This window comes from Homarus americanus, unplaced genomic scaffold (genome assembly GCF_018991925.1).
Source record: "Homarus americanus isolate GMGI-L3 unplaced genomic scaffold, GMGI_Hamer_2.0 scaffold36035, whole genome shotgun sequence".
Lineage (NCBI taxonomy): Eukaryota > Metazoa > Arthropoda > Malacostraca > Decapoda > Nephropidae > Homarus > Homarus americanus.
The window spans coordinates 155569-181615 of NW_024742119.1; the positions used below are offsets into that span (position 1 = coordinate 155569).

The 26047-nt window shown below is 41.0% G+C and overlaps 1 protein-coding gene across 2 annotated transcripts in view; it reads left to right on the top strand.

The window, feature by feature from the left end:
- LOC121876501 overlaps positions 1-25609 on the top strand; it is a 135377-nt gene extending 109768 nt beyond the window's left edge. Inside the window, exons 5-9 of one of the 2 annotated variants that reach the window (XM_042381632.1) lie at positions 3075-3179; positions 8835-8966; positions 15430-15557; positions 17663-17827; positions 19955-25609. In XM_042381632.1, the coding sequence (XP_042237566.1) occupies positions 3075-3179; positions 8835-8966; positions 15430-15557; positions 17663-17827; positions 19955-20068 (644 nt within the window). In that variant the 3' untranslated portion in view covers positions 20069-25609. The remainder of the gene's footprint in view (positions 1-3074; positions 3180-8834; positions 8967-15429; positions 15558-17662; positions 17828-19954) is intronic. The other variant, XM_042381634.1, reaches the window with a different exon arrangement.
- The last annotated feature ends 438 nt before the right edge of the window (positions 25610-26047 follow it).

The following is a 26047-nucleotide window of genomic DNA, read 5'->3' on the forward strand; positions in this document are numbered from 1 at the left end:
GTTTCACTCACCCAGGCTGTGGTAAACTTGGCCCGCCTTCACTCAACACATCTCTCGCGTTTGATACAGTACGACAATTTTTCCCAACCTACCTCCATCGGATGAGTGACATATACGGCTCTCACTCCCAGCCTCCCCCTACCACCCCTCACCCTTTCTCCTGTATTTTTCTGTAATTTCCTGTGTATATTGTTCATCATATAGGACCTCACATCTCTGTACCGAGGCGTGCTATCCTCCCCCCCCCTCTCCCCCAGCACACTGTTGTCACCCCCAGACACATACATGTACCAGCACCCCTCCGGCCTCTCATATTTCATCCCCAGCACCTCGCCACACTCAAGCTTCCTCCCCTGCACTTGTCTTTCCTTGTCTGTAAAACTTCCAGCATTTTTAGATATCCTGACATAAAGTGATAATCTTCTCCCCCTCAAGATGCCAGACCAGCTGTGTTAGTGAGTCGCTATTCTCGTGAACAACTCCTTGTTGTTTTGATATATTTTCAGCATAAGTACACACACACACACACACACACACACACACACACACACACACACACACACACACACACACACACACACTACAGCTACAAAGGGGGATTAATGTCCAATTTCACATCGACAAGGTTCAGAATCGCATTATTCTTTCTGGACTTCTGAACCTTCCGACTACTGGAGGATAACTTAACCCACATTAAACAAAAACAAAAAACAAGAAACATAATAATTATTGCTTTTGGACCAAGTTAATTGATCTACAAGTTGATACACACAGTCGTCTGGGATAATACAGGTATGACACTCACCTGTGTGCCATTGAAAAAGTAATTAATAAACACGACAGAAGAACCACATCAGTACAGAAAGAATAACGAATTATATACATTAACATGTAAAGGGGGGGGGGGCTTACACCATACAGGTAGAAAGATGGCTTTGAACTAATTAACCAGGTAGACAGGTAGATGCATAGGTAGATAAGTAATTTAACAGGCAATTAAGTAGACTTGTAGGCTTGTTGAAAGATAAATAGGTAGATTGAATAGTATGGGGAAAAGAAGAGAAGATCTGCTGGTGAGAAGACAGGTAGACTAATTAGCCGTTGGACAGGTTTACAGGTAAATTAATCAAGCAGGTGTGAAGGTGACACTAACTACAACAACATTCCATAACTTGGTCCAGGCAGGTAATTTTCTTCCCTGGATGTTAAGAAAACGTATACGATAAATTAATATTGGGAAGTTTGGTCAGTGTAGTGTGGCGATGTGTCAGTGTAGTGTAGTGTGGGGATGTGTCAGTGTAGAGTAGTGTGGGGATGTGTCAGTATAGTGTGGGGATGTGTCAGTGTAGTGTGGGGATGTATCAGTGTAGTGTGGGGATGTGTCAGTGTAGTGTGGGGATGTGTCAGTGTAGTGTGGGGTTGTGCCAGTGTAGTGTGGGGATGTGTCAGGGTAGAGTAGCGTGGGGGATGTGTCAGGGTAGAGTAGCGTGGGGGATGTGTCAGTGTAGAGTCGCTTTGGGATGTGTCAGTGTAGAGTCGCGTGGGGATGTGTCAGTGTAGAGTAGCGTGTGGGGATGTGTCAGTATAGGCGCGTGGGGGATGTGTCAGTGTAGAGTCGTGGGGATGTGTCAGTATGTTGGGGATGTCAGTAGAGTAGCGTGGGGGATGTGTCAGTGTAGGAATCGCTTTGGGATGTGTCAGTGTAGAAATCGCGTGGGGATGTGTCAGTGTAGAGAGTAGCGTGGGGGATGTGTCAGTGTAGAGTCGCGTGGGGATGTGTCAGTATAACCTCTACATGACACTGATATAACTTCGAGTTCCATCACAGCCTTCGTCTACCTGCCAGACCTGAACAAAAATGGCATGGTTAGAGGGGATGAAATAGTTTGACCGAGCATTGGATGGGGTGGTGAGGTGTGAGGGAGAGGAAGGGAGGTGTGAGGAAGTGGAAGGGAGGTGTGAGAAGTGGAAGGGAGGTGTGAGAAGTGGAGGTTAGAGTTATGAAAGTGGGAGAGAGAGGGAGGTAGGTAGGTAGACGGAAGTGGGGAGGAAGAAGGTGGGGAAAGAGGATAGTGGGGGGGATCTGTCACGCCCATTCGCCTAAGAGAGGTTGGGTGGTGGGTGAGAGGAGGGAGGGTGATAATGGGGGGAGAGTGAGGGGTGTGGTGAGAGTAAGGGAGGGAGGGTGAGTGATGGGGGAGGGTGAAAATGATGGAGAGAGGAGGAGTGATGGAGGGTGGATGAGGAATGGAGGGAAGGTAAGGTCAGGACGGTGTGGGAGGTACAGTAACGTCTTGTTGTCACGGGCTGTTGTAGTCTCCTCTGTATATCTGTGTCATAGAGGAACAGAGTGAGTTCTGTTCTGGTGACGAGGGATGGCTGGTGATGAGGGATGGTTGGTGATGAGGGATGGTTGGTGACGTGGGATGGTTGGTGACGAGGGATGGTTGGTGATGGATGGCTGGTGATGAGGGATGGACTGTGATGAAGGGATGGTTGGTGATGAGGATGGCCAGGTGACGAGGATGATTGGTGATGAGGATGGTTGGTGATGAGGGACTGGCTGTGGTGACGTGGGATGGTTGGTGACGAGGATGGTTGGTGATGAGGGATGGCTGGTGATGAGGATGGTTGGTGATGAGGGATGGCTGAGTGACGAGGATGGCTGGTGATGAGGGATGGTTGGTGACGATGGGATGGTTGGTGATGAGGGATGGCTGGTGACGTGGGATGGTTGGTGACGAGGATGGATGAGGATGGCTGGTGATGAGGGATGGTTGGTGATGAGGGGATGGCTGGTGACGTGGGATGGCTGGTGATGAGGGATGGCTGGTGACGTGGGATGGTTGGTGATGAGGGATGGCTGGTGACGTGGGATGGTTGGTGACTGTGTGAGTACAGTAAGTTAGCCAGATGGTGCCTCCTGTTGAACGGCACTGGATTATCACTCACAAAAGCAACATTTCCATAACTGGCTGAGACAGAACCTGAGGTCTTGCCCTGGCATCTGTTGACATTGAGCAGTGCACGATCTCCAGTCCTTACTGTAATACTCTGAATTGGTTGTCCTGTAGGTGCCGCTCAGGTCGCAGTGAGAAAAAACAATAATAGCGACAATAAATACCAGATGAATGAAGACAACAAGACGGAAATCTCTTGCAAGTCTATCAAAGTTACAAGTAAGTAGTTCTCACTTCACATGTCCTAGAGGTCTCAGTCACGTACATCCTAACGTTGCTTGTTGCTACATGTTGCAGTATTTACACCCGAGTTCGTCCTCTCAAGTGGCAGTAGTCATACACAGCACCTGGTTGTTGTTGTTGATTTTTTTTTTTAGTGTAGAATCAGATACGATTTTGACAAGCAGCTGACTAATTTAGAACTTAGAAAAAAATCTATCAAGTGAGCTATACGTGGTCATATTTTTCCCCCCTTTTCTTTATTTTGATTTCCTTTTTTTCCTTGTGTGATATGTGTGTGTTTGTGTGTGTGTGTGTGTGTGTGTGTTCTGTGTGTTTGTCACGAATGCATTAAAATCCGGCAATAATATAGTTTTTTTTAATAGATGAATTAAAATGGTAAACTAGAGCTCAATAATTATTTCCATGACAATATTCTACAGTAACAACATGATGCTATGTGAGAGATCTTAATGATGATAATGTCTTTTCAGGGTGTAAATGAAACTAATAATCACGAAACTCATTTAACCTGAAGCGGGAATGAAATTAAAAGTTTGTTTCACCAGTTTAGAATTCGCTAAAACTGTAACTAATTAGCGTAGATAGTTTTAAAGTTATTAGCATTAAAATAGTGAAAGTTTGTGTTTCTGAGTCCACAGTCACCAAGCTTCGTAACAATGAAATTTATATTAAGTGAAGGTTGACTTAAACTAAAACACGAAAATAATTTATAAAAAAAAGCTTCAAAGTTAACACTGAGACTCTACCTTAACAAGATACATTCACTTAGCACCAGTTAAGAGACAAAATTAACACTGAGACCCTACCTTAACTAGATACATTCACTTAGCACCAGTTAGGAGACAAAATTAATCAGAGAATCTTTAATAAAATGAACGTATATTATTGATGCTGAATATTAATGTGATTCTTATGTTATTTAAAGAGATTACATAACAGAGAAACAACTGACTAGGTCTAATACAGTATACTCTCTGACATACCATCGCATGCGGGAGGGAGAGAAGGAGGGAGGGAAAGAAGAGACAGAGAGAGGAACAGAGAGGGATAGTGATAACCTTGTAAATATAAGAGGAAAATAATATAGATTTGCAGGAAAATACCAGTGGAAGACGAGAGAAAACAGTAGAAAAAAAAGAGAAGAACAAAAATTGGTTTAAGAGATAATAACATGGTAAATAATATCCCCTTCCCCCCCCAAAAAAAAAAATTATAATAATATTCCATTGTAAATATTCGTAAAGTACTAAATTAATATTCCATTGTAAATATTCGTAAAGTACTAAATTAATATTCCATTGTAAATATCCCCCAGAAAACTAAATCATTACAACGGAGTATCTAAAAAATTATTAAATTAATATTCATTGTAAATATCCATGCAAAATTACTAAATTAATATTCCGTTGTAAATATCCCCAAACTAAATCATTACAACGAATTATCCTAAAATTACTAAAAACGAAAAAAAAAGAAAAAATCGTGCGCAAGTAAGTGTCGCTAATGAATAACAAATTTAAAAAATAATTATGCACGAGGAAAACGACCCAATTAACCGTAAAAAAAGCGTCGTGTAGAGAAGGAAGTGATTGAATTAAGCAATATTAAGCCCCGAAAGCACCACTGGAGGATATTAATTAGACGTAAACATAGCTCCGGTATGAGAGCACCGCCCGTCCTAACTCTATACTATTTCTATACCACCGTGGCCTGGATTCTCTCTCTCTCTCTCTCTCTCTCTCTCTCTCTCTCTCTCTCTCTCCCTCTCTCCCTATTTTCCGTTCCTCCCTCCATTACCTTTCCTTTTCCCTTCCCCTTTTTCATTCCCTTTTCCCTCCCTCCCTCTTTCCCCCTCCCTCTTTTCCCTCCCTCCCTCTTTCCCCCTTCCTTCTTTTCCCCCTTCCTTCTTTTCCCTCCCTCCTCCCTCTCTCCCCTTGAGATGTGGGACAGTGAATATAAACAGTATGAGGGAGACACCGAGGATGTGAGAAGGTGGATATAAGCAATACACGAGGGATTAGCAAGTGAAGATTAGGGATCGTAAAGACGGGGGAGAAGGGCGGGAGGGGAGGAGAGGAGGTAGGTGGGAGAGGGAATGGGGTAGGTAGGAGAGCTAGGTGGATAGTGGGGGTCAGGGCGAGCACCTTCAACCATGCTACGGTGTATGACAAAATTACATACATTAATTCATTAGTCACAGCGAGGTTCTTTCCCAGGCAGCACAAGGGGTCAAAGAGCGCCTTGAGGGACAGAGAAGCTCCGCCATACCACTCTTGTAGGTACAACAGGACTACTTAATTCTTGTTGGGGATAATTCAAGCTTGAGGGGATATGGAACCAATTTGTAAAAGCGTTAAGTATGTGATTAAAGAAAACACACTGGTTAAGAGGCTTTGACACTTTTATAAATGAGTTTCAAACTAATTAGATGGTATTTAATCTAATTTTGTTTCGGTTTGACTTAGTTCAGCTGAGGTTTTAAAATATTTGATGATTTGTATTTTCTAGATTGACAGAATCAAAATTTCAGATACCGTTACATTGTACCAGTTATAATCGTTCACTTTTTATAAAAACACAGTTAAGTTTACGATGGGAAATACAAATTATGTATTGTAAAGAAAAAATTAATTAATCGTTTTTTAGATCCAGTTTTCATAATATATCTCGTTCATACTTTCTCATACTGTTAATGGGTACTTTCTCTTTGTAACTTGTGTACATTCTCTTCATAAGGATTTGTGTATTTTATCGAAAGAAATTGCTCTCGTTTTCAGACAATATTTAGTTACCGTCTCAATATAGTTTTCGGCACGTTCTCACTTGACTTAGTTTTGTTTAAATAGTATAATGAGCTTCAGGCAGTAATGATAATATTTTTCTCGTGGTGTTTATAAATATTTTCTGGCGGTGATTCTATAAATTTATCGCATCGACATGAAGGTCCCATGACTTCGACTGACGCCAGATGTACAGTACGATGACTGACCTGAACATACGACACCAGATGTACGATGACTGACCTGAACATACGACACCAGATGTACGATGACTGACCTGAACATACGACACCAGATGTACGATGACTGACATGAACATACGACACCAGATGTACGATGACTGACCTGAACATACGACACCAGATGTACGATATAAACTATCAGTCATCGATATTATTACACATAGACGCTATTTTAGTCTCTATATTATATTTAGTTATTAAACACGCCCATTACATTATAGATACTTTCTAATAGTGATATAACGAAGGGAGTGAGCCAATAGACGCATCCCGAATTTCACTTTTTTTATTTCAGTAATTATAGGTATTTTCTTGGAGTGATTTCATACAGGTTACTGATCTCGCGATGCTTTTATTTGTTTTGAGATTAATTTTACGATTCTTTTACATATCTCAGAAATATACTTACATATAACAGTGTTTAATGGCAGTTTTTAGTAATGTCAGATAGTGTTGCCGGCAGAAAATATGTTCGTAAGGGGTTTATATACATACATACATACAGTCAGTTAGATACATAGATATTAATTAGACTAGAGGATGACAATGCAGAACAAGAAATACAAAGAATTTATGTTATAGATGTTAGGGGGAAACTTATATAAAACAAAAGAGTAACCAAACTACACCAGATTGGATCCCTTATGATAGGTTCAGGAAAATGTATAAGTAAAAGAAGTTTATGAGAAGAAGTGAGACTTATAAAGAACTTAAAGAAGAAATACAAGGAGATAGATGATAATAAGAAAGGAAATAAACAGAACGATAAGAGAAATAAAACAGAAAAGACGACATAAATCGGATGAAACAATAAAACGCCATGACAATAAGCTCCTGTTTTAAGGCAAAAGAAGTAAAAGAGAGAGGTGGATAATAATAATGATAAATAAAATAAAAGTAAGAAACAAAAAGAATAAATAGTAAGAAGAGAGCAAGAGCACTTAGAGGAATATTAAAAGTTTATTGAAGAAGAATGGTGATTAATATACTGAAGTAGACGTAATTACAGTTTAGAATTACTTTAGATCTGATATTTTTTCTGTAGTTATATTAGACTAGTGAGTGAGTAGCGAGAAGCTTAACACAGCAGATGTGTGGCACGAGTATTGTACTAACCGACCAAACAACCTAACACATAAACCTAACCTACACTACTTAACAAAACCCTAACCTAACCTAACCTAACCTAACCAAACACACAAACATAACATGACGCTACAGTACAACACCTACAGTTATCAATAGACTACATACACATAAACACAACGCTATTTTCATCAGGACTACACAGGTATTTTCTTAGACATCTGAGGACAACAACAGCCTATAATACGTCTCGTTAACACCAACCATCCTTTCACCCCACATAGCCCCGGGTAGGGTGGTAGTGACGACAACACCTTAGCAGAGAGAGGTCGTGTGTCACCTTTGTCCACATTACCAGATATTATAATTTACTTAACCATAGATAAACTGATTCGTGATTTCTTGTATGTGTGACAAGAGCTGATCTATGGGGTGAGGGGAAGTGTGTACGGCTGGCTGGCTGGTGGTGATTATCTTGTTGTCACAGATGTTCGGTCTTCTTGTGTGTATCAGGCTTCTTTCTACACACACACACACACACACACACACACACATACACACACACACACACACACACACATACACACACACACACACAGGTTCTGCCCATAGTAACTGTATCTGTTATATAAATATGAACCTGTAATATAACAACATGCTTGGTGGTCCCATGTTATTGTCTGTGTTCTCCAGGCAGCAGTCACTACAACTTTGTGTCAGGACTTGAAAGAAGAGAAAAAAGTGTCATTTTCTTTGTCTTGTTGCTTACTTTATAATTACTCAGCAAATTTAGCCAGTTTCGTACTATGTATACCTTATGTATATTAAATTTTGTAGGGAGGAAGATTATAATAGGTTTATGTATATCACCTCTTACCACTGTTACCACATCATCACTACACACACACCCTTGCTAGTAGAATGTCCCCCACACGTAATACTCCCCGCTGTGGTCGTGTACTGTACTTGGTCAACCTGCAGTGGAGAGTGTTACATTTGACACAGGTGCCGTGGTCTTGCAAGATATCATTGCCACTTGACTATTGTCGTTTGATTATTTGGGTTGTCTTGGTAAAATACAGATATACAGGCGTACACAACACGTCTTGGTGAAATGCAGACATATACACGTACACTACACACACAGATGTACACACACACAGCCAGCCATCTACAAGAGCTTCCGTATAACTTCTTGCTAATCGGTATCACCCTTACTACTACCACAATTATTACTGTTACTCTCACTACCTCCATAACCACCACTACCACTATCCTTATAACCATTACGACTAACGTAAGCACTACCAACTTACTACTTACCATCATTACCACCACTATCACTACCACCACCATCACCACCGCTATTAACTTCACTCACACTACCACCACCACAATCCACAACCATCCCTTCACCACCCCTCCTTACCCCCTCTTCACCACCACCACCATCCCTTCACCACCACCATCCCTTCACCACTCACCCCATCACCAGCACCTCTCATCACTGACCATCATTACAGGTAGCCCGGACATCCTGATCTGTGGAAACTGCCGGGAGTTATTCTCTAACCTGGGTGACTTCATAGACCATCGCCGCACCTACTGTAAATTGAGATTCACCTGCAAGTGCTCCTCACACAACGGCGTCATGCGTGAGTACCTCTCCCTGTTGCCACTGTTATTTATTGTTTTCCCTCATTATCTTATCTCTCTCTCTATTCCTCTTCTTATTCTTATTATTCTCTCTTTTTTATATTCTCTCTTCATCAGCGTCACATATATGAATACCACTTCTCTTCATCTTCCTTTCTCATTTTTTCTATCTTTATTCCCAAGGTTTTTTTTATGCCTCTGCTACGTGATTTATTGATTAATTTTTCACTTGGCCCTCTTACGTCTGGTCAGTTCTCATTCAAATTTGTTAGGGAAAATTCAGTAAATATTATTAACTATTATGCTATGACTCTGTGTGTTATGGTGAGTTGTTTACAGTTTACAAGTTGTGTTATGGTGAGTAGTTTACAGTTTACAAGTTGTGTTATGGTGAGTTGTTTACAGTTTACATACACTTTCCACTTTCATTTTATTCTTGCATATAATTTCCTCCAATTATCGGGTATCGGTGTTAATAAGACAATGATACAATTCACTTTTAATTTAATAAACAATGTCTTGATCCATAATTAACTGGTTTAAATCACATGATATAGTTATTTTGTTCCATTGTAATGTTCTGTGTACACTCTGCCTACCAGTACACTCCGCTGAAGTGTTTAGTGAGACATTGAAACACAGTTATAGATCATTTGTTCTACTGCCCATTGTACTTTTAAATAGCTACACTTCAGTCTCTATATTGACTTGTGAACAGTGAGTGTGTTCTTCAGTGTACACTCAGCGCACAGGTACAGTTTAATGAAGTATTTATTGCAGTCTTGCCCTTAGTACAATCGATATAGTGCAGTCAGTTACTCGTTGTACATTCAATATTCATCCGCAGTAGAGTGTGTACAGTAATGCGCACATCCGTCACTTAGCCGCTGTACAGTGTGGTGTTGCTGGTACAGTACACAGTATACTGTTATTACACGACACTGGTGCTCAATCTACTTTGGATATGCGTTTAAAATGCTGTTGTGTGTGAAAGAGAGAGAGAGAGAGAGAGAGAGAGAGAGAGAGAGAGAGAGAGAGAGAGAGAGAGAGAATGCTTGTCCGAGTATGTGTCAGTGTGTGTGCTTGCCTGCTGCTAGTCTTGTTGTGTGTGTCTTTACCTTCATCAGTGTGTGTGTGTGTGTGTGTGTGTGTATTCGTGCGTGCGTAAGACCAACCTAGTAATTAAGGTAACTGGTCATTACACGTTCCAACTTGTCTAGTTTGTTATCTCCAAGCACCTGTTTAGGCAACTTAATTACGCTTCATTATCCAGCGACATTACTTGGAAAATTACATTTTTAATCTCCCCTAAGTGCCCCTTTAAGAGCGACTATTAATACGTCTGCGCGCGGGAAGAGGGAAAGGGGTGCCGGGCTGAACGGGGAAGTGGCTGGTCGGGGGGGAGCAGCAACACTAATTTGACGCCGCGCTTCGTGAAGGACGCTCAACTAAAACAGACAACCTTTCAGAATTTTCGTAATATACTCCTAAAAAATAAGGAAAAAAGACTAAATCGATGAGCATTAGATAATTACGATGTCGTTTCTTATACCTTGGGGTTTGAAGAGCATGGTTGAAAAAAAAAGGTGTGTTGTCAGTTTATAAATAATTTTTGTTGTTTTTGCCTTCACCCGGACCTCTCTCGTGATCCGTCCCTCTTAATCACCTGTCCACCTGCCTCCCTCTTTACATACAGACAGTGTATACATAGGCTACAAATATACATTCAGTACATTCATTCAAACGTATATAGAGATATTTGGAAAAAATAAACATTATATGTACCTCGTAATATATATATATATATATATATATATATATATATATATATATATATATATATATATATATATATATATATATATATATATATATATATATATATAGGCTTCATAAACTCATACATATGTACCTACATAGTGCATCTATCTACTTCTAAATACTGTATACACATATGAACACGTCTATATCTACTGAACTAATTATGACAGTAACATTAGCCGGGTAAACTCTACGGTACGGACTACCCACAGTTCACTTACTCCACACCTGCCGAAGCAGCGGAGGTCGGGCGTGTAGAACCTACTCAGGACACCCCGATCATTACTTAACTGTTCTATTTTAGTACATTTACTTCACTCCATAATATTTCCACTGTAAATATATATATATATATATATATATATATATATATATATATATATATATATATATATATATATATATATATATATATATATATATATATATATATATATATATATATATATATATATATATATATATATATATATATATATATATATATATATATATATTTCATGTACATCCACAATGAAAACGTGAATAAGATAAATCTTGATAAAATCACACGAGAAAAGGGGAAACAACGGAGCACCTTAGCTTTCGTCTTTATTCAAGACATCTGAAGATGTCTTGAATAAAGACGAAAGCTAAGGTGCTCCGTTGTTTCCCCTTTTCCCGTGTGATTTTATCAATATATATATATATATATATATATATATATATATATATATATATATATATATATATATATATATATATATATATATATATATATATAATGTTTCAAGGTATATATATATAATGTTTCAAGGTTTGTTCTCGTTTTTATTAATATGTAAAACCGCCGTAGATATTTTAAGTTTGAACCTTCAATAAAAAGTGGTCATTAGGTTAAAAGTATAAACGTAGAGTCGTGTTATTATGATGAAGTTTTAACAATAACATTCAGGGTTTAATCACATCACACGTTTTTCTCTCAAAAGTGTTAAAAACTGTACATGTAGGACGACCTAGTGAGGAAGATCAACACACTATTCGCAACTTTTAATAACGAGTAGTGTTTTACTAAGCCTTAATAACCTTTACATAAACCCTCCCTCGTAAATAACACACATAAAAAAAACTTAATTGAGGAGAAACATTACCCATTATTAGTCCCGTAACGGCGAGAGCTGCAGATATAAACTGTCTCTTTAAAGCCGTATAATAACCCTCTTATAAACGCCCCCACATAAACAGAAAAACTTAATTGCGGTGGAGTTTACTGAAGCAGCTGGCGGCCTCCCTCAACCTAGCGTGCCCGACACTCCTAAAATCACACGGGTGACAAAATTTACGCGGGAGGGAAATAACCCCGACGCAATTTGATAAGACTTGTGAAGCGCATCGTCCTGTGGCCATAATTCTTTCTTCTTCCTCCCCCAAGACGAGCGAGGTGTGTGTGTGTGTGTGTGTGTGTGTGTGTGTGTGTGTGTGTGTGTGTGTGTGTGTGTGTGTGTGTGTGTGTGTGTGTGTGCGTGTGTGTGTGTGTGTGTGTATGTCTACCACACACCAACACGTACTATTTACTTCATAATTTCTCACCGTGACTGATGTCTGCTGTCAATTCTGTATTGGGATGTATGACTTCATGTGTACATTATATTATATTAATATATCAATTTTATTAAATAAATAGAAATATAAACAAATCATCCGTTTGTTACCTGTGTGAGTGTGTGATACCCGCCACTCTCTCCCTGACCTTCCGCCCGGCCTCCCTGGCACGCCGCAGCCCGCCATTAGTAAAAATCTGCCGACTTATGTCAAACCAGACTATCGATCCATCGACTTTATAAGTGGCTGAACACTTTATTTCACATGACGGATGTATCGATTATACATAAATTTATTTCATCATTATACAATGTACAATATAATTACTCAATTATTTAAAGATTTGTACAGTTACCGATACCGGAAATAAGACAACTCCTCAAATACCCTTTAGAGGGCAGGAGGTTCTCTCACCTGAATAAAATGGTCTGGCGTTAACCAGAATAAAATACCTAAGGGCTGCACTCCTCTCTAAAGGTTGAGAACAGTAGTGCCCCGGGAACAATGTCAACACATTCCTCCCGCTACAGTTTAAATACCTAATTAAGAAATGTTTTCTCTTATCTCCAAAAAGTGAAAAATTTTACAAATGAATTTCTTAGATAATTCAGGCTAAGAACTCTTGTAAAGTAAGAATTCATGAAGAAATAACCTCCAGTTCTCTAGACGGAGGAACATCTCAGCCTCCCTGCGAGGCTTCATCACTTCTATAACCTTCCTGGTTGGTCGTATAATCCAATGTTCTCGTATTGATGGTCTTCTTAGGTCTTTTCCGGTCAGGCTGTCTTACGCTCTTATGGTCTTACGGTCTGGCTATCTTATGGTCTTGCGGTCTTACGGTCTGGCGGTGTTGCAGTTGTGTCCCTGTGGTGTTGTAGGTCTTGAATTAAACGCGAGGACCCATAACATAGATGAGAAGTAAGATCGAAGAAGGAAATTGGAATCAGTAAATACCACCCCATGCCGTGTATGTGTGTGTGTGTGTGTGTGTGTGTGTGTGTGTGTGTGTGTGTGTGTGTGTGTGTGTGTGTGTGTGTGTGTGTGTGTGTGTGTGTGTGTGTGTGTGTGTGTGTGTGTGTGTGTGTGTGTGTGTGTGTGTGTGTGTGTGTGTGTGTGTTAGATGAGCTTTATACGTTACCTGTTCAGTATAATGGTTACCTGGCGGACCTCAAGATTAGATTAATGTTGATCGATTGAGTTTGTTTGTTGATCAATCTACATTTTTTCGTCCAATCATCACAGCTAAAATAAATGAACTTTTGGGGACTATATTTCATAGCTATAAAAGGTAATAAACTTAATTTTAAGGGGTCAGTATTGGAGAAAGTTCAAGGTCACCGATTAAGGTCAATTTCACTCCTGACCACCTTACTCCCGACCACCGAACTCCCGACCACCGAACTCCCGACCGCAGACACCACCGACACGCCTCCCGACCACCGAACTCCCGACCACCGAACTCCCGATCTCCCGACCACCGAACTCCCGACCACCGAACTCCCGATCTCCCGACCACCGAACTCCCGACCACCGAACTCCTTACTCCCGACCGCCGACCACCGTACTCAGCGACAGTTTCAGGTCACGGTCAACAACCAGGGGAAGATGCTACAGTACACTCTGGCGATCAAAGATATGATGCAATTTGTAAGAAATTTTCAACGGCTAAATAAGATCACTTTCCTACAGCGACTACTATAATGACGGTTACCTTACTACAACGACCATCCTACTACAGCAACCATCCTACTACAGCAACCATCTTACTACAGCAACCATCTTACTACAGCAACCATCTTACTACAGCAACCATCTTACTACAGCAACCATCTTACTACAGCAACCATCTTACTACAGCAACCATCTTACTACAGCAACCATCCTACTACAGCAACCATCTTACTACAGCAACCATCTTACTACAGCAACCATCTTACTACAGCAACCATCCTACTACAGCAACCATCTTACTACAGCAACCATCTTACTACAGCAACCATCTTACTACAGCAACCATCTTACTTCAGCAACCATCTTACTACAGCAACCATCTTACTACAGCAACCATCTATTTACATTCTACAGCAACAATTATCTCTCTGTGTGAGAGTACTTAACTATCATTCCATAAAGAAAAGTCAAGAATAACTATAACAGTAGATGATAAACAGATAAACTCAAAAGAACAAACCCACCGACTGTGTGGTGTGTAGGAGAGTAAGGAGGTCGCAGGGCAAAACAAAACCGCATTTGTTTATAACCCGGGCGCTGATCCGCTTACCTCCCAAGGATCGGACCCCAGGACTGCGAGGCGGAAAAGAGTGCTAACAGTTTCCTTAAGATTGTTTATTATTGTTATTATTATTATTATTATTATTATTATTAGTATTATTATTATTTCCCTGGAGAGCAATTGGTTCCTTGTACACATTTGGACTTAGGTTAAGTAGCTGTCAGAATATATATATCTCCTTTGTGTCGAGCATAAATCGCGCTGGAAATGCTTATACTCCCGCTGTCTTCCCGCGATCGATATGCGTATGTTTTGTTTTATTTACTTTGTTTTACTTTGTTGTTTGTTGTTAGTTCCCAGCAGTAAGAGTACTAAAGGAGGCAGTGGTGTTTTGAATTTTATTATTTCTAAGAAGAAGGAAATAAAAATGATAAATAGTACTTGACCACTTAATAAAAACACACCTAACCACTCAGTAACACACTGACCACTCAGTAACACACCTGACCACTCAATAACACACCACCTGACCACTCAATAACACACCTGACCACTCAGTAACACACCTGACCATTCAGTAACACACCTGACCACTCAATAACACACCACCTGACCACTCAATAATAACACACCTGACCACTCAATAACACACCTGACCACTCAATAACACACCTGACCACTCAGTAACACACCTGACCATTCAATAACACACCTGACCACTCAATAACAACACACCTGACCACTCAATAACACACCTGACCACTCAATAACACACCTGACCAGCTCTGCTACAGTTCTAACTGATACTGCGCCCCTGGCAGGTACAGAGGAGAGTGCCCTGCTACTCTGCGCGCTCTGCAAGGAGAACTTCGCCTCTGCTTGGGACCTGATGGTACACGCCCAGGCTGCTCACATGGTCAACATCTATCAGTTGGGCTCCAAGGACGCCCTACAGGTCAGTTTCACAGTCGAACATCTTCCTTCCTTCCTTCCTTCCTTCCTTCCTTCCTTCCTTCCTTCCTTCCTTCCTTCCTTCCTTCATTCTTTTCCTTCCTTCCTTCACTTCCTTCCTTCACCCTTCCTTCCTTCTTCCTCCTTCCTTCCTTCCTTCATCTCCTTCCTTCCTTCCTTCCTTCCTTCCTTCCTCCTTCCTTCCTTCCTTCCTTCCTTCCTTCCTTCCTTCCTTCCCTCCTTCCTTCCTTCCTTCCTTCCTTCCTTCCTTCCTTCCTTCCTTCCTTCCTTCCATCCTTCCTTCCTTCCCTCCTTCCTTCCCTCCTCTTCCATTAGTGCTACATAGGTCACACATGTACCCATAATTCTTCCACCAGGTCACGCAGGTAAACGCAATACAAGTATCTACACGGACCATTAATTAACGACTCTTATTAAACCTTAACTAAATCTGTCATTTGTGCATTAATAAGACTTAATAATTCACGGTATTATGATGCTTTGTATGATAAATAATTTGCTACATATATTTAACCTAGAATTACTGCTTAATTTATAATGTTTATGAGATATAAGTCTTTTAGGTTTTCTGTACTTTGGGATTTATAAGACTCAGGAATTTACACCTTATTACTTTATAAGACTTGATGTTACTTGAATTTACACCCGTATGACATAATAAGACTCAATAATATATAATACTCTGTAATATATAATAATCAATAACACACAGTACTTAATAAGACTATCTAGTTCTGGAGTAAATGTGGGTATATAAGAAATAACCATAAGAAATAATATACACCTAAAAACCTCACCTTAGTCACCTGTACAGAGGACCACCACTGTCTTGTTTCACTCACTAATATACGTCATTAGAGTCGATTGTTTTTCCTGAGCCAGCCATCTGAGCCCTCCCTCCCTCCCTCCCTCCTCCCTCCCTCCCTCCCTCCCTCCCTCCCCTGAATACAGTACTCCATCACTCATAATGTCACATATTTACTAACACTCCCCCATTCCCCATTCCCTTTACCCATCTCCTAAACATACCCATAGCCTGGCCCATGTCCCTATTTCCATATCATACCATTTCCTTCAATTTATCATCTCTCATTCTGTTCATTTAATTTACCATCATATTTTCATCTTTTGTTATAATTATCATTTAAATATTTTAAGTCTGTATTCCTTTCCCTTCCTTTACCGCCTAAATTCTTCTTCTCTGGTAGGGCCTACTCAGATGACGGCTGTGTTTATTTTCTCTCTCTCTTTCTCTCACTTCTCTCGTTCCTTACTGAGATACCGTCACAGTCTCTCTCTCTCTCTCTCTCTCTCTCTCTCTCTCTCTCTCTCTCTCTCTCTCTCTCTCTCTCTCTCTCTCTCTCTCTCTCTCTCTCTCTCTCTCTCTCTTATAGTTCAGCCTCGGCACATTTCTCACCCTCACCAGGCCTGATCATTGAGGTATATTCCCCTCACCCCTCACCCCTCACCCCTCAACACGAATAACACCTCTCTCATTCCCCTCACACTTTACCAAATTTCCCCACTTCTTCCCCACTCCACACTTTAAATTTCCCTGCTTTTACTCACACCTACCTTCCCACCACTACACTTTTCTACTGTATTTCCCTCCACATCCTTCCCACTTCTCTCTACATCTCTAAGTTTCTCTCCTCTTCCTCCCCCAACAACTTCCTCCAAACATCACCCCTACCCACATCACCCCCACACATCACCCCTACCATGCCCATGCTCACATCACCTACCCATCACCCCTACACATCACCCCTACCCATCACCCCTACCCACATCTACCCCTACCCATCACCCCTACCCATCACCCCCCCTACCCACATCACCCTACCATACCCCTACCCACATCACCCCCTACCCACATCACCCCCTACCCACATCACTACCCACATCACTACCACATCACTCCTACCACATCACGCCCCACCCACATCACCCCTACCCACACATCACCCCTACCCACATCACCCCCTACCCACATCACCCACTACCCACATCACTCCATACTCACATCACCCCCTACCCCACCTCTCTTCTACAACTGAACTATACCTTCCCTCCACCTTCCCCCTACAGGATAGTGCCACGTGCAGCACGGCCGAGGACAGCACGGCAGGTAGTACGCCCGGCAGTGACCTGGGTGGCGACATGAGTACAGAGAGTAATGGAGGTGAGGCGAGTGGCGAGCCTGGCCAGTGTATCAAGGTGGACGAGGAAGCCCGCGCCGCCATGCCCAAGGAGGTAAGAACGCGACGCTGTTGAGGTGTAGTGGAGAGGAATAGTAAGCAAGTAGGAACAGACTAGGGGAGGTAGGGAGAGACTGAGGGAGGTAGGGAGAAACTGAGGGAGAGACTGAGGGAGGGAGGGAGAGAGAGAGTAATAGCTCCTAACCAAAACTTAACTCTACACGTGAACGCTCCTCGGCGCCCTTTACACCACAGAAATGTCGTTCACTTTTTCTCTCTGACTTTTTAACTGTTTTGTTCTACGCATCTACTAAAGAAAGGCAAAATATGTACTCAGCAGGGAGATTGTTCACACCCAACCTACATGACAGGTTTCATCAAGATCAGTCCTCCCGGTTCACAGATATTGAGTTAAAAGTCAAAATTCTTGACTCTTCTTTATGATTCTGAGAACGCCGTCGGTAAAGTTACTACGAGTGACTCCTTTGCCGTGTGATAATATGTCAACTGGAAAAAATTATAGATTAATGATAATTAGATAAACTATGGCACTCTGGATCCACACACAACACAACACAACACAACACAACACAACACAACACAACACAACACAACACAACACAACACAACACAACACAACACAACACAACACAACACAACAATATACCTTCAGCGTGAGTTACCAATCACTGCCATACTACAGCAGTCTGCACACACACACACACACACACACACACACACACACACACACACACACACACACACACACACACACACACACACACACACACACACACACACACCCACACACACACATATATATTAGCCGGGGTTATGTGTCAAGTTGATATAGAAACCTCACTCATTAATCCTTTGAACTATTAAACAAACAAACGCATTATTCTCATCTCCCACAATGATCTCAATGCCTGGGAAAGTCGAGCAGTGAGTGCCAGTGGATCATCTTCATTCAATAAACTTATTACCAACTGAAGAAACGGATCCATCCATCTCCTCTCTCTCCACCGTAACGAGACAGAGAATGACGTCCCTTTTCACACCAGAATGTTAGATGTTTCCTCTTCCCAGTCGACCTTATTCAAAGATGTTTTTCCAACCAGCTTTTGATGTCGACACAGTGAGGGTATGAGGGACTGGTGTGTTACTCATCAGCCAGGTAAAGCACTGGTGTTGTAACGTGTTGTAGTAGGTCTCTTTCTTAATTTCCCGTTAAGATCACATCCATCTCGGAGGACACATATTGGCTCTCTCTCTCTCTCTCTCTCTCTCTCTCTCTCTCTCACAGGGATCTAAGTTACAGATAATGCTTTAAGATCCACCCACCCACCAACCCACCTATCAACCCCTTCATTCACTCATCCATCCCTCCACATACTCCCCCCCTCCCCACCCACCCAGTGCCTCCCCCCATCACCTTCAAAACACGCTTGGTGAGGTAGTGTGCAATATTTCTTGGGGCCAATTCCCTGAGTGTTGCACTTCCATGAATTAACTGAGGGATCTGGAGGTCGTTGTGTCCCAGCCATTAGCCGGGATTGCAGCTAGGTGCGCCCTACTATGTATTAGTAATGAGAATTTAACACGTCTTAAATTTGCGGCTTATGACTTTCTTGCCGCCTAATCAGAGGTTGTGGAGCGCTAAGGAGTTTGTTCAGCTTCCTCAGTGTGAGCCTTGGGGGAGAGGGAGGAGGGGGGGGGGAGAAGGGGAGGAAATGGGGTAGGGGAGGTAGTGAGAGAAGGTGAAGAGGACTTATGCCTTATTCTAGATGTGTGTGTGTGTGTGTGTGTGTGAAATGTACGTATACACACTAGGGTGTAGTGCAGTTGATAGTGTAGTGGATATAGTGTAGTCACGGGTACCTCAGTTAGTAATATAAGTAATAATAATAACAGTAATTATTATTATTATTATTATTATTATTATTATTATTATTATTATTATTATCATTATTATTATTATTATTATTATTATTATTATTATTATTATTATTATTATTATCATTATTATTATTATTATTATTATTATTATTATTATTTACTTAGTAAATAATTCGTTGTAAACTAGAGAATAAGTTGTTTCTGGGACTCTTCTGAATGCCTCCGAGCAACTCATATGTGAACATTGAAAATTCCTCCTCACAACTTCGTCCCTCTATTGCAGAACGGTGTGGGAGGCGACGACGAGGGAGAAGGTAGCAGTGACCTGATGAACGGGGCGTCGCCTCTGCCCCAGCACGTGGAACTGGAACAGGGCGAGGTGGTAGTGACCCAGTGAGTCACCACCCCCGCACACCACACCCACCACACCTCACCACACCTTCCTGCTCCTCTCTCCTCTCCCCTAGCCTCTCCCACGCCTGTCTCTCTCACATCACCACTACGACAGTCAGAAAAACGTTGCTAAGTTGTTCATGACACCTTGTTGTCGGAACGTCAAGTCGTCAGCGACTTTGTGTGGCGTATAACTTGGGCCTTGTGGTTGACAGGAATAAATACCTAAACATTTTCCGGCAAAACAGTAGCCTATATCTTTTTGCAAACTATTGTGCATCTTTTTTTTCTTTTCCTGGATGTGTATTTTCTGTAATTTAGTTTCATACAATCAAAGTGTATGCATTCAGCAGTATTTTTCTTCAGAAAAAAAAACGAAATCACAATCAACAACATTATGGTCTCCAATAAGTAGCGATCCGAGCGCCTCTAGCGGCGAGTAGGTCGGCTCAAGGTCACGACATGCACAACTGCCTTAAGACTGACTTTACTCACACATAGCAACCATGGTTGTGCTCTTTGATCTGTTCATAAAAATCTTCCCCACTTCAAAACTCTCAGTTGTCGGATGGCGAAGTATTATATGTAGTGTAAGTGTAAAATTAGACTTCTGAAAAACTGTATCGGTATTTTGAGGGGGAAACATTCAACAGACGGGCAGTGAAGATCTCATGAGTGTGATCAATCCCCGTAGCTGTGTTGTTGTGGCCCTCCACGCTGCCGCCAGGGTCGCAACGGGACAAGAAGGGTCGCTGAAGGTCGCATAGGGTAGATGAGTTCATAGGAGGCCTTAAAGGTCGGTCGTCAGAGTCCACCACAAAACACTAAAGGTCGACAACAAAGACCCTTCACTTCCCACATCCAATCACACTTTTGATTCAAGCTTTCAGAGTGTTAGCAACAGTGAAGTGCTGCATCCTTAACATCAGTGAACTGCCGCACCTTGATAGCGGTGAAGTGTTGTACCCTGTGAGCGGTGAAGTCCCGTACCTCGGTAGCAATCAAGTATCGTGTACTGGTAGCAGTGAGAGATTTACACTGGTAGTGGAAAGGTATCGTACTTCGGTAGTGGTGAGATATCTTACCTTGGTGCCGGTAAAGAACTTTGCCCTTGTAGCAAACTATGAATAATCGTACCGTGATGAGCGATGAAGTACGACACCTCGCATGGTGTTCTTAGGTAGTGGTGATATATTGCACCTTGGTGGAAGGATTTCGGATCTTAGTATCAGGTATTGTACCTCGGTAGCAGTTAGAGGCAAGGTATCGCGCCCTGGCAGTGGTGAGGTTTAGCACCCTGGTAGAAGGGCATTGTACCCTAGTATCAGTGAGGTATCGTACCTAGATAGTGGTGAGGTATCACACCCTGGCATTGGTGAGATATTGTGCCCTGGTAGCGGTGTGGTCTAGTCTCATATTCTAGTCTACTTAGTATTTCAATTAAACTGTAACGTAGGTATGAAATACAAGAGAGTGGGCGTTTTGTGGTTATTACCAAGCTTGCGACAACTCTTCTTGTCACAACAAACAGGTGACCCACGACAGTCTTTAATTTACAAGGGTTTGTGTATTTTGTTCATGGTATAAGTGTAAAGAAAATGGATTAGAAATAATTTTGAAAACATATCGTAAGGGTTTTGTTTTCTTTTTCATCATAAGATTTTGTTTCTTAGTGGCAACATTTGTTAACATATTTACAACCGGGATCACATAAGGCGTCAGTATTATCAAAGATGATATGAGCAATCATTCAAATGCTGTGATGTGAACATTAGGGTAAATTTTGTCACTTTGAACATTACTAGACAACATAATAGATTAGATTCTTTTCATACGAATCTTTATAGAGTAAAGATTCTCTTATCAATCAAAGTCTAAAAAAAAAAAGACATGTTGTTGTAGAGATCTGTATTCTGTTCCGTACGTTTCCTTAAAGCATCAACGAAGACCCCAGCCCGGACTCTCAACACCGCCTGAACCTCAAGGATCTCTGGCAGCAAGGCTAACGAAGTTCGGCTGTGACGTCATGCATGTAAACATTAGAGAGATCCTAGTGCCTCTTCCACCAATCGCAGAACCTATTCAGTGTCGCCTGCGTGACGTCATATTTGATTACCGTCGGTCTCTGCCCTCACTCCTGCAGCCAGGGGAAATGAGTGACATTAGAAATGTAAAGGACCTGGTAGTGGACCTTGTTGACAGTGACAAATGTTGATAATTAGCTTAAAGGCTTGTGTAGTACAGAAGTACCGTAACTGAAAATGTTAATGACAATCGGTTTTCCATCGCTAATATTGGACTAGCATGACTAGTTTATGGATACTGTGGTAGTTGTTATTAATAACTCGGCCATATTGTTGGCTGTCTATTGTCATACATATCAAGGTTAGGTGTTAGGACAGTGCAACAGTTTGGGTATAGGGAGGGACGCTAGGAGTAACACTCTTGTGTGTGTGTGTCTGTGTAGGAGGAGTTAGGGAGGGGGGGGGGTCACAGTGCCAAAGGTATGCTAGACTCTTGCAAAAACTAAGTAGCCGTAGGACTCAACGGGGAATCCGTGCGGGGATAAATGCCCAATTAATAAATGGATTTAGAGGATCCAGTAGCATTGTAGGTCACTATAGATGCCCCTTTCTTACGGTTATGGTCAAAGCTGGCTCAGTCCCAAGAGTTCATGACAATCTGAGAGATATATCTCGTGACTTTATTTTGTCCTCGCACTCTCGCTCATGACTCTTGGCAGACAACCCGCTCAGAGTTATCGCTCAAGTGCTCATCAGGTTTTAAGTGTCGTGTCAGAGTTCGGGCCCAGTGTGGAAGACTTCTGCTTATCGAGGAATAAGATTTAATGAAGATCGCTGAAGATCGCCTTCGTTTCGTGTACAAATCTCTCAAATGATCTGTGAAGACATGGCTTTGTTGGTTGTTTAAAGGATAACTTTAGAATTAGGTACATATCATCAATCATGTCTTTGTCTTAGAGCTGCGGCCTCATCAGCTGTTATGTTTTTTGTCGGGTTGCAAGTCATTAGGAGTTTTATCTGTGCTGTGAAGAGGAAAACGAGCCATCCTGACCCCACCCGAGGCTCACAACAGCTGGTCGGGCCGCATGTAGTCCTAGAATCTATGTTGATTTGGAATTTGGATTGAAAACATACCCCTTTGTAGGTGTTAAGGGATAATGACAATAACTTAATGGGATATCGGTAGTTCTCCAATTTGAGGTATTTCTGATACAACTCCAGTTAAATGGTGCACAATTAGCGAATCTTGTAACTGGCGAACTGCCCAGTTTGTTAGCAGTCTCGACGGACCCTTGAGTCTCTTAGTCTCTTTTCATACAAAGTTGAGCGACCTTAATGCGTTCGAACTTTCTAAACTAGTCATAGAAATATATCATCGAACTTTCCTTTTTCTCCCTATATGTGATGAGGTCTTCAATTCTGGGCTTAAAGTGGGTTGATATAAAGATCCTCCTCCCTGGGCAACAGTAAGAGGAGATGGTGTTTGTCAACACCACAGATAATGCCGGGTGTTGGGGAGCTGCTCACACGCTGTTGTCTTGTACCCACATAGAAGGAAAGGATAGGGACAACTCAGTCTTTCTCTTAGTTACCCCAGTAGACGTGCTGTGGTGTTGCACCATATGCTAATATCCTCATGCGGCCATTCTTCTTTATCTCCTCCTGATTTGTTTCGCGAATCTGTGTTAGAAAAATATTTAAACATAGACCTAAAAATTGTATAAATGGAGTTAATGCTACACACACACACATACAGTATATATATATATATATATAAATATATATATATATATATATATATATATATATATATATATATATATATATATATATATATATATATATATATATATATATATATATATATATATATATATATATATATATATATATATATACTAAGCATGTGAATGAAGATACAAAAAATGCCAGAAGTAATATAGTGTATAATGGAAGTAGAATATAATTATTTACCTAATATACAGTGGTGTGTTTGCTGTCTTTCTAATACCATTTGAATATTATTACTAAATCTTACTTTTACAAGATGTACTGCCTTCAGATTTGCCCATTTTTTTAAACGTGCAATACTGTACATTTTCCATGTTGGGAGAACATGAACTTTTTTTTATAAATTGTTTTTCGCGAAACAATTGAAAAAGGAGAATGGCCTATTTTAAAATAGTTTTTAGTACTGTAACTCAACATTTTTACATGACCACTAATATTAAAGGAGGAGTTCCATGCGAAGGGGTTTCCTGTTTGAAAGATCTTGAACGCTGATAAACCAGAGTATTAATGATATCCAAATGGTGGGGCGGCAAGGCAGTTCAGGCTAGCCGCCAAAGTCAAGCTGGTCATTTGTAAGATCTACTTTAGTTGACCTGTGTTGGTGGAATTATTACAAAGGTGCTTTCTGCCCGATGGCTGCGGAGATGTGCGAATATTTATTGATATAATATCTTCCAGTCTTGTCCACTGCTTGTTGAACCGTCTGTCGATCATCTGTCTGCCTCACCATAGATAGAACCTAGGCCTCAACACCTTACATACAGACGCTGGCGACTGTACAAGTATCAAGGGTTTGTAATAAATGTGTAGCCATTGTTAACCCCTGGATAAGTCTGATGGCTCCTAAGGATATGCCTAAACTTTTGCAAATCAGTAAACATGTTGTAAATCCTTGTGTTTTCTAGAAAAACTATCCTTTGGTAATTTAGGTTGCTTTGCAAACAGGCGGTGGCCAGTCTTCTATTGTTACTCATTGAATGTCGCTCACTAATTTTCCGTTTTCTGTGTCAGTCTCGGAGTTGACATTGTGATCATAAAGATGACTGGAAGGTTTTGATAGTATTATAGTTTGTTTTGAACTTTTCCATACCTCAACTCATTAACACCATGAAACATTTAACTGTAAACTTATTGGCTATGATGCTTTTATTTGTCTCTATTTATTTTGACCTTTTTCAGAATACAGTAGATTGTGCTTCTTTATAGTACTCTCACTGATATTACCAGCAATAAGTCACATGCTGTAATAATTCGTGTCACGTGTAGGAGGGAAATGATTGATGATTATGTGGCCGGTAGGCAACTGTAAAGGCTTCCCGTGTCTAGAGGATAACGAAAAGTTATTTTATATATACGCATTCACCCTTGTCACAAGATGGCTTTATTGTGACAACTGTCAGATCATTGTACATTATAGCTTAGTGGAAGCCAACAATTGATACCAACTGCAACTTTCTCATTCACGAGAATTTCTTGAAAATGTGTTAAATTTAATTCAAGAAATCTATTGAGGGCCAATATTAATAACCTAAGACACCCTTTGTTCTCATCATATAAATTTGGAGATCCATACTTATTGAAATTATTTGGATTGGTCTCCAACCTCTCTCTCAAGATGTCATTCAGGACCTATTGTTTGCCGGTGGTCATATTTATATACAGTACTGTGTTAAGTGTATGTTATTATAATGAATGTTTTGTAACAGTTGGAAAGTAAAAATTGTTACGACTCCATTTGTTTCATTGCTTTCCTATGACTACACAAGTTAATATATATATGGTGACTTGAAACGGGAGTGACAGTATTGTAACTAATTCCTATTTCAGTCAAACTATTATAAACTACAAAGAGAAAGATCTCAAGCACCATAATAAACAGGGGTGGATCCAGGGGGGTGTCCTGGGGGACCAGGATCCCCCCTTTTTCATCAAAACATTCCAATACTTTTTCTTTAATGCAGTATTGTGCTCAGGCATTTTTGTATGCTAAAAAGTAATTACTATTAACCTCAGAATCTCTTAATATCAAGTGCACATGGCTTCAAAATGGCCTCAAAATGCCCGTGATATTGGTCAGATTTAAAAAAAAAAAATCTGCGGAGGCTTACAGCGCCTCCCGCAAAGCCCCCCCAAACTGGGTGGGGTCGCTGTGCTCGTCACGCTCCCCC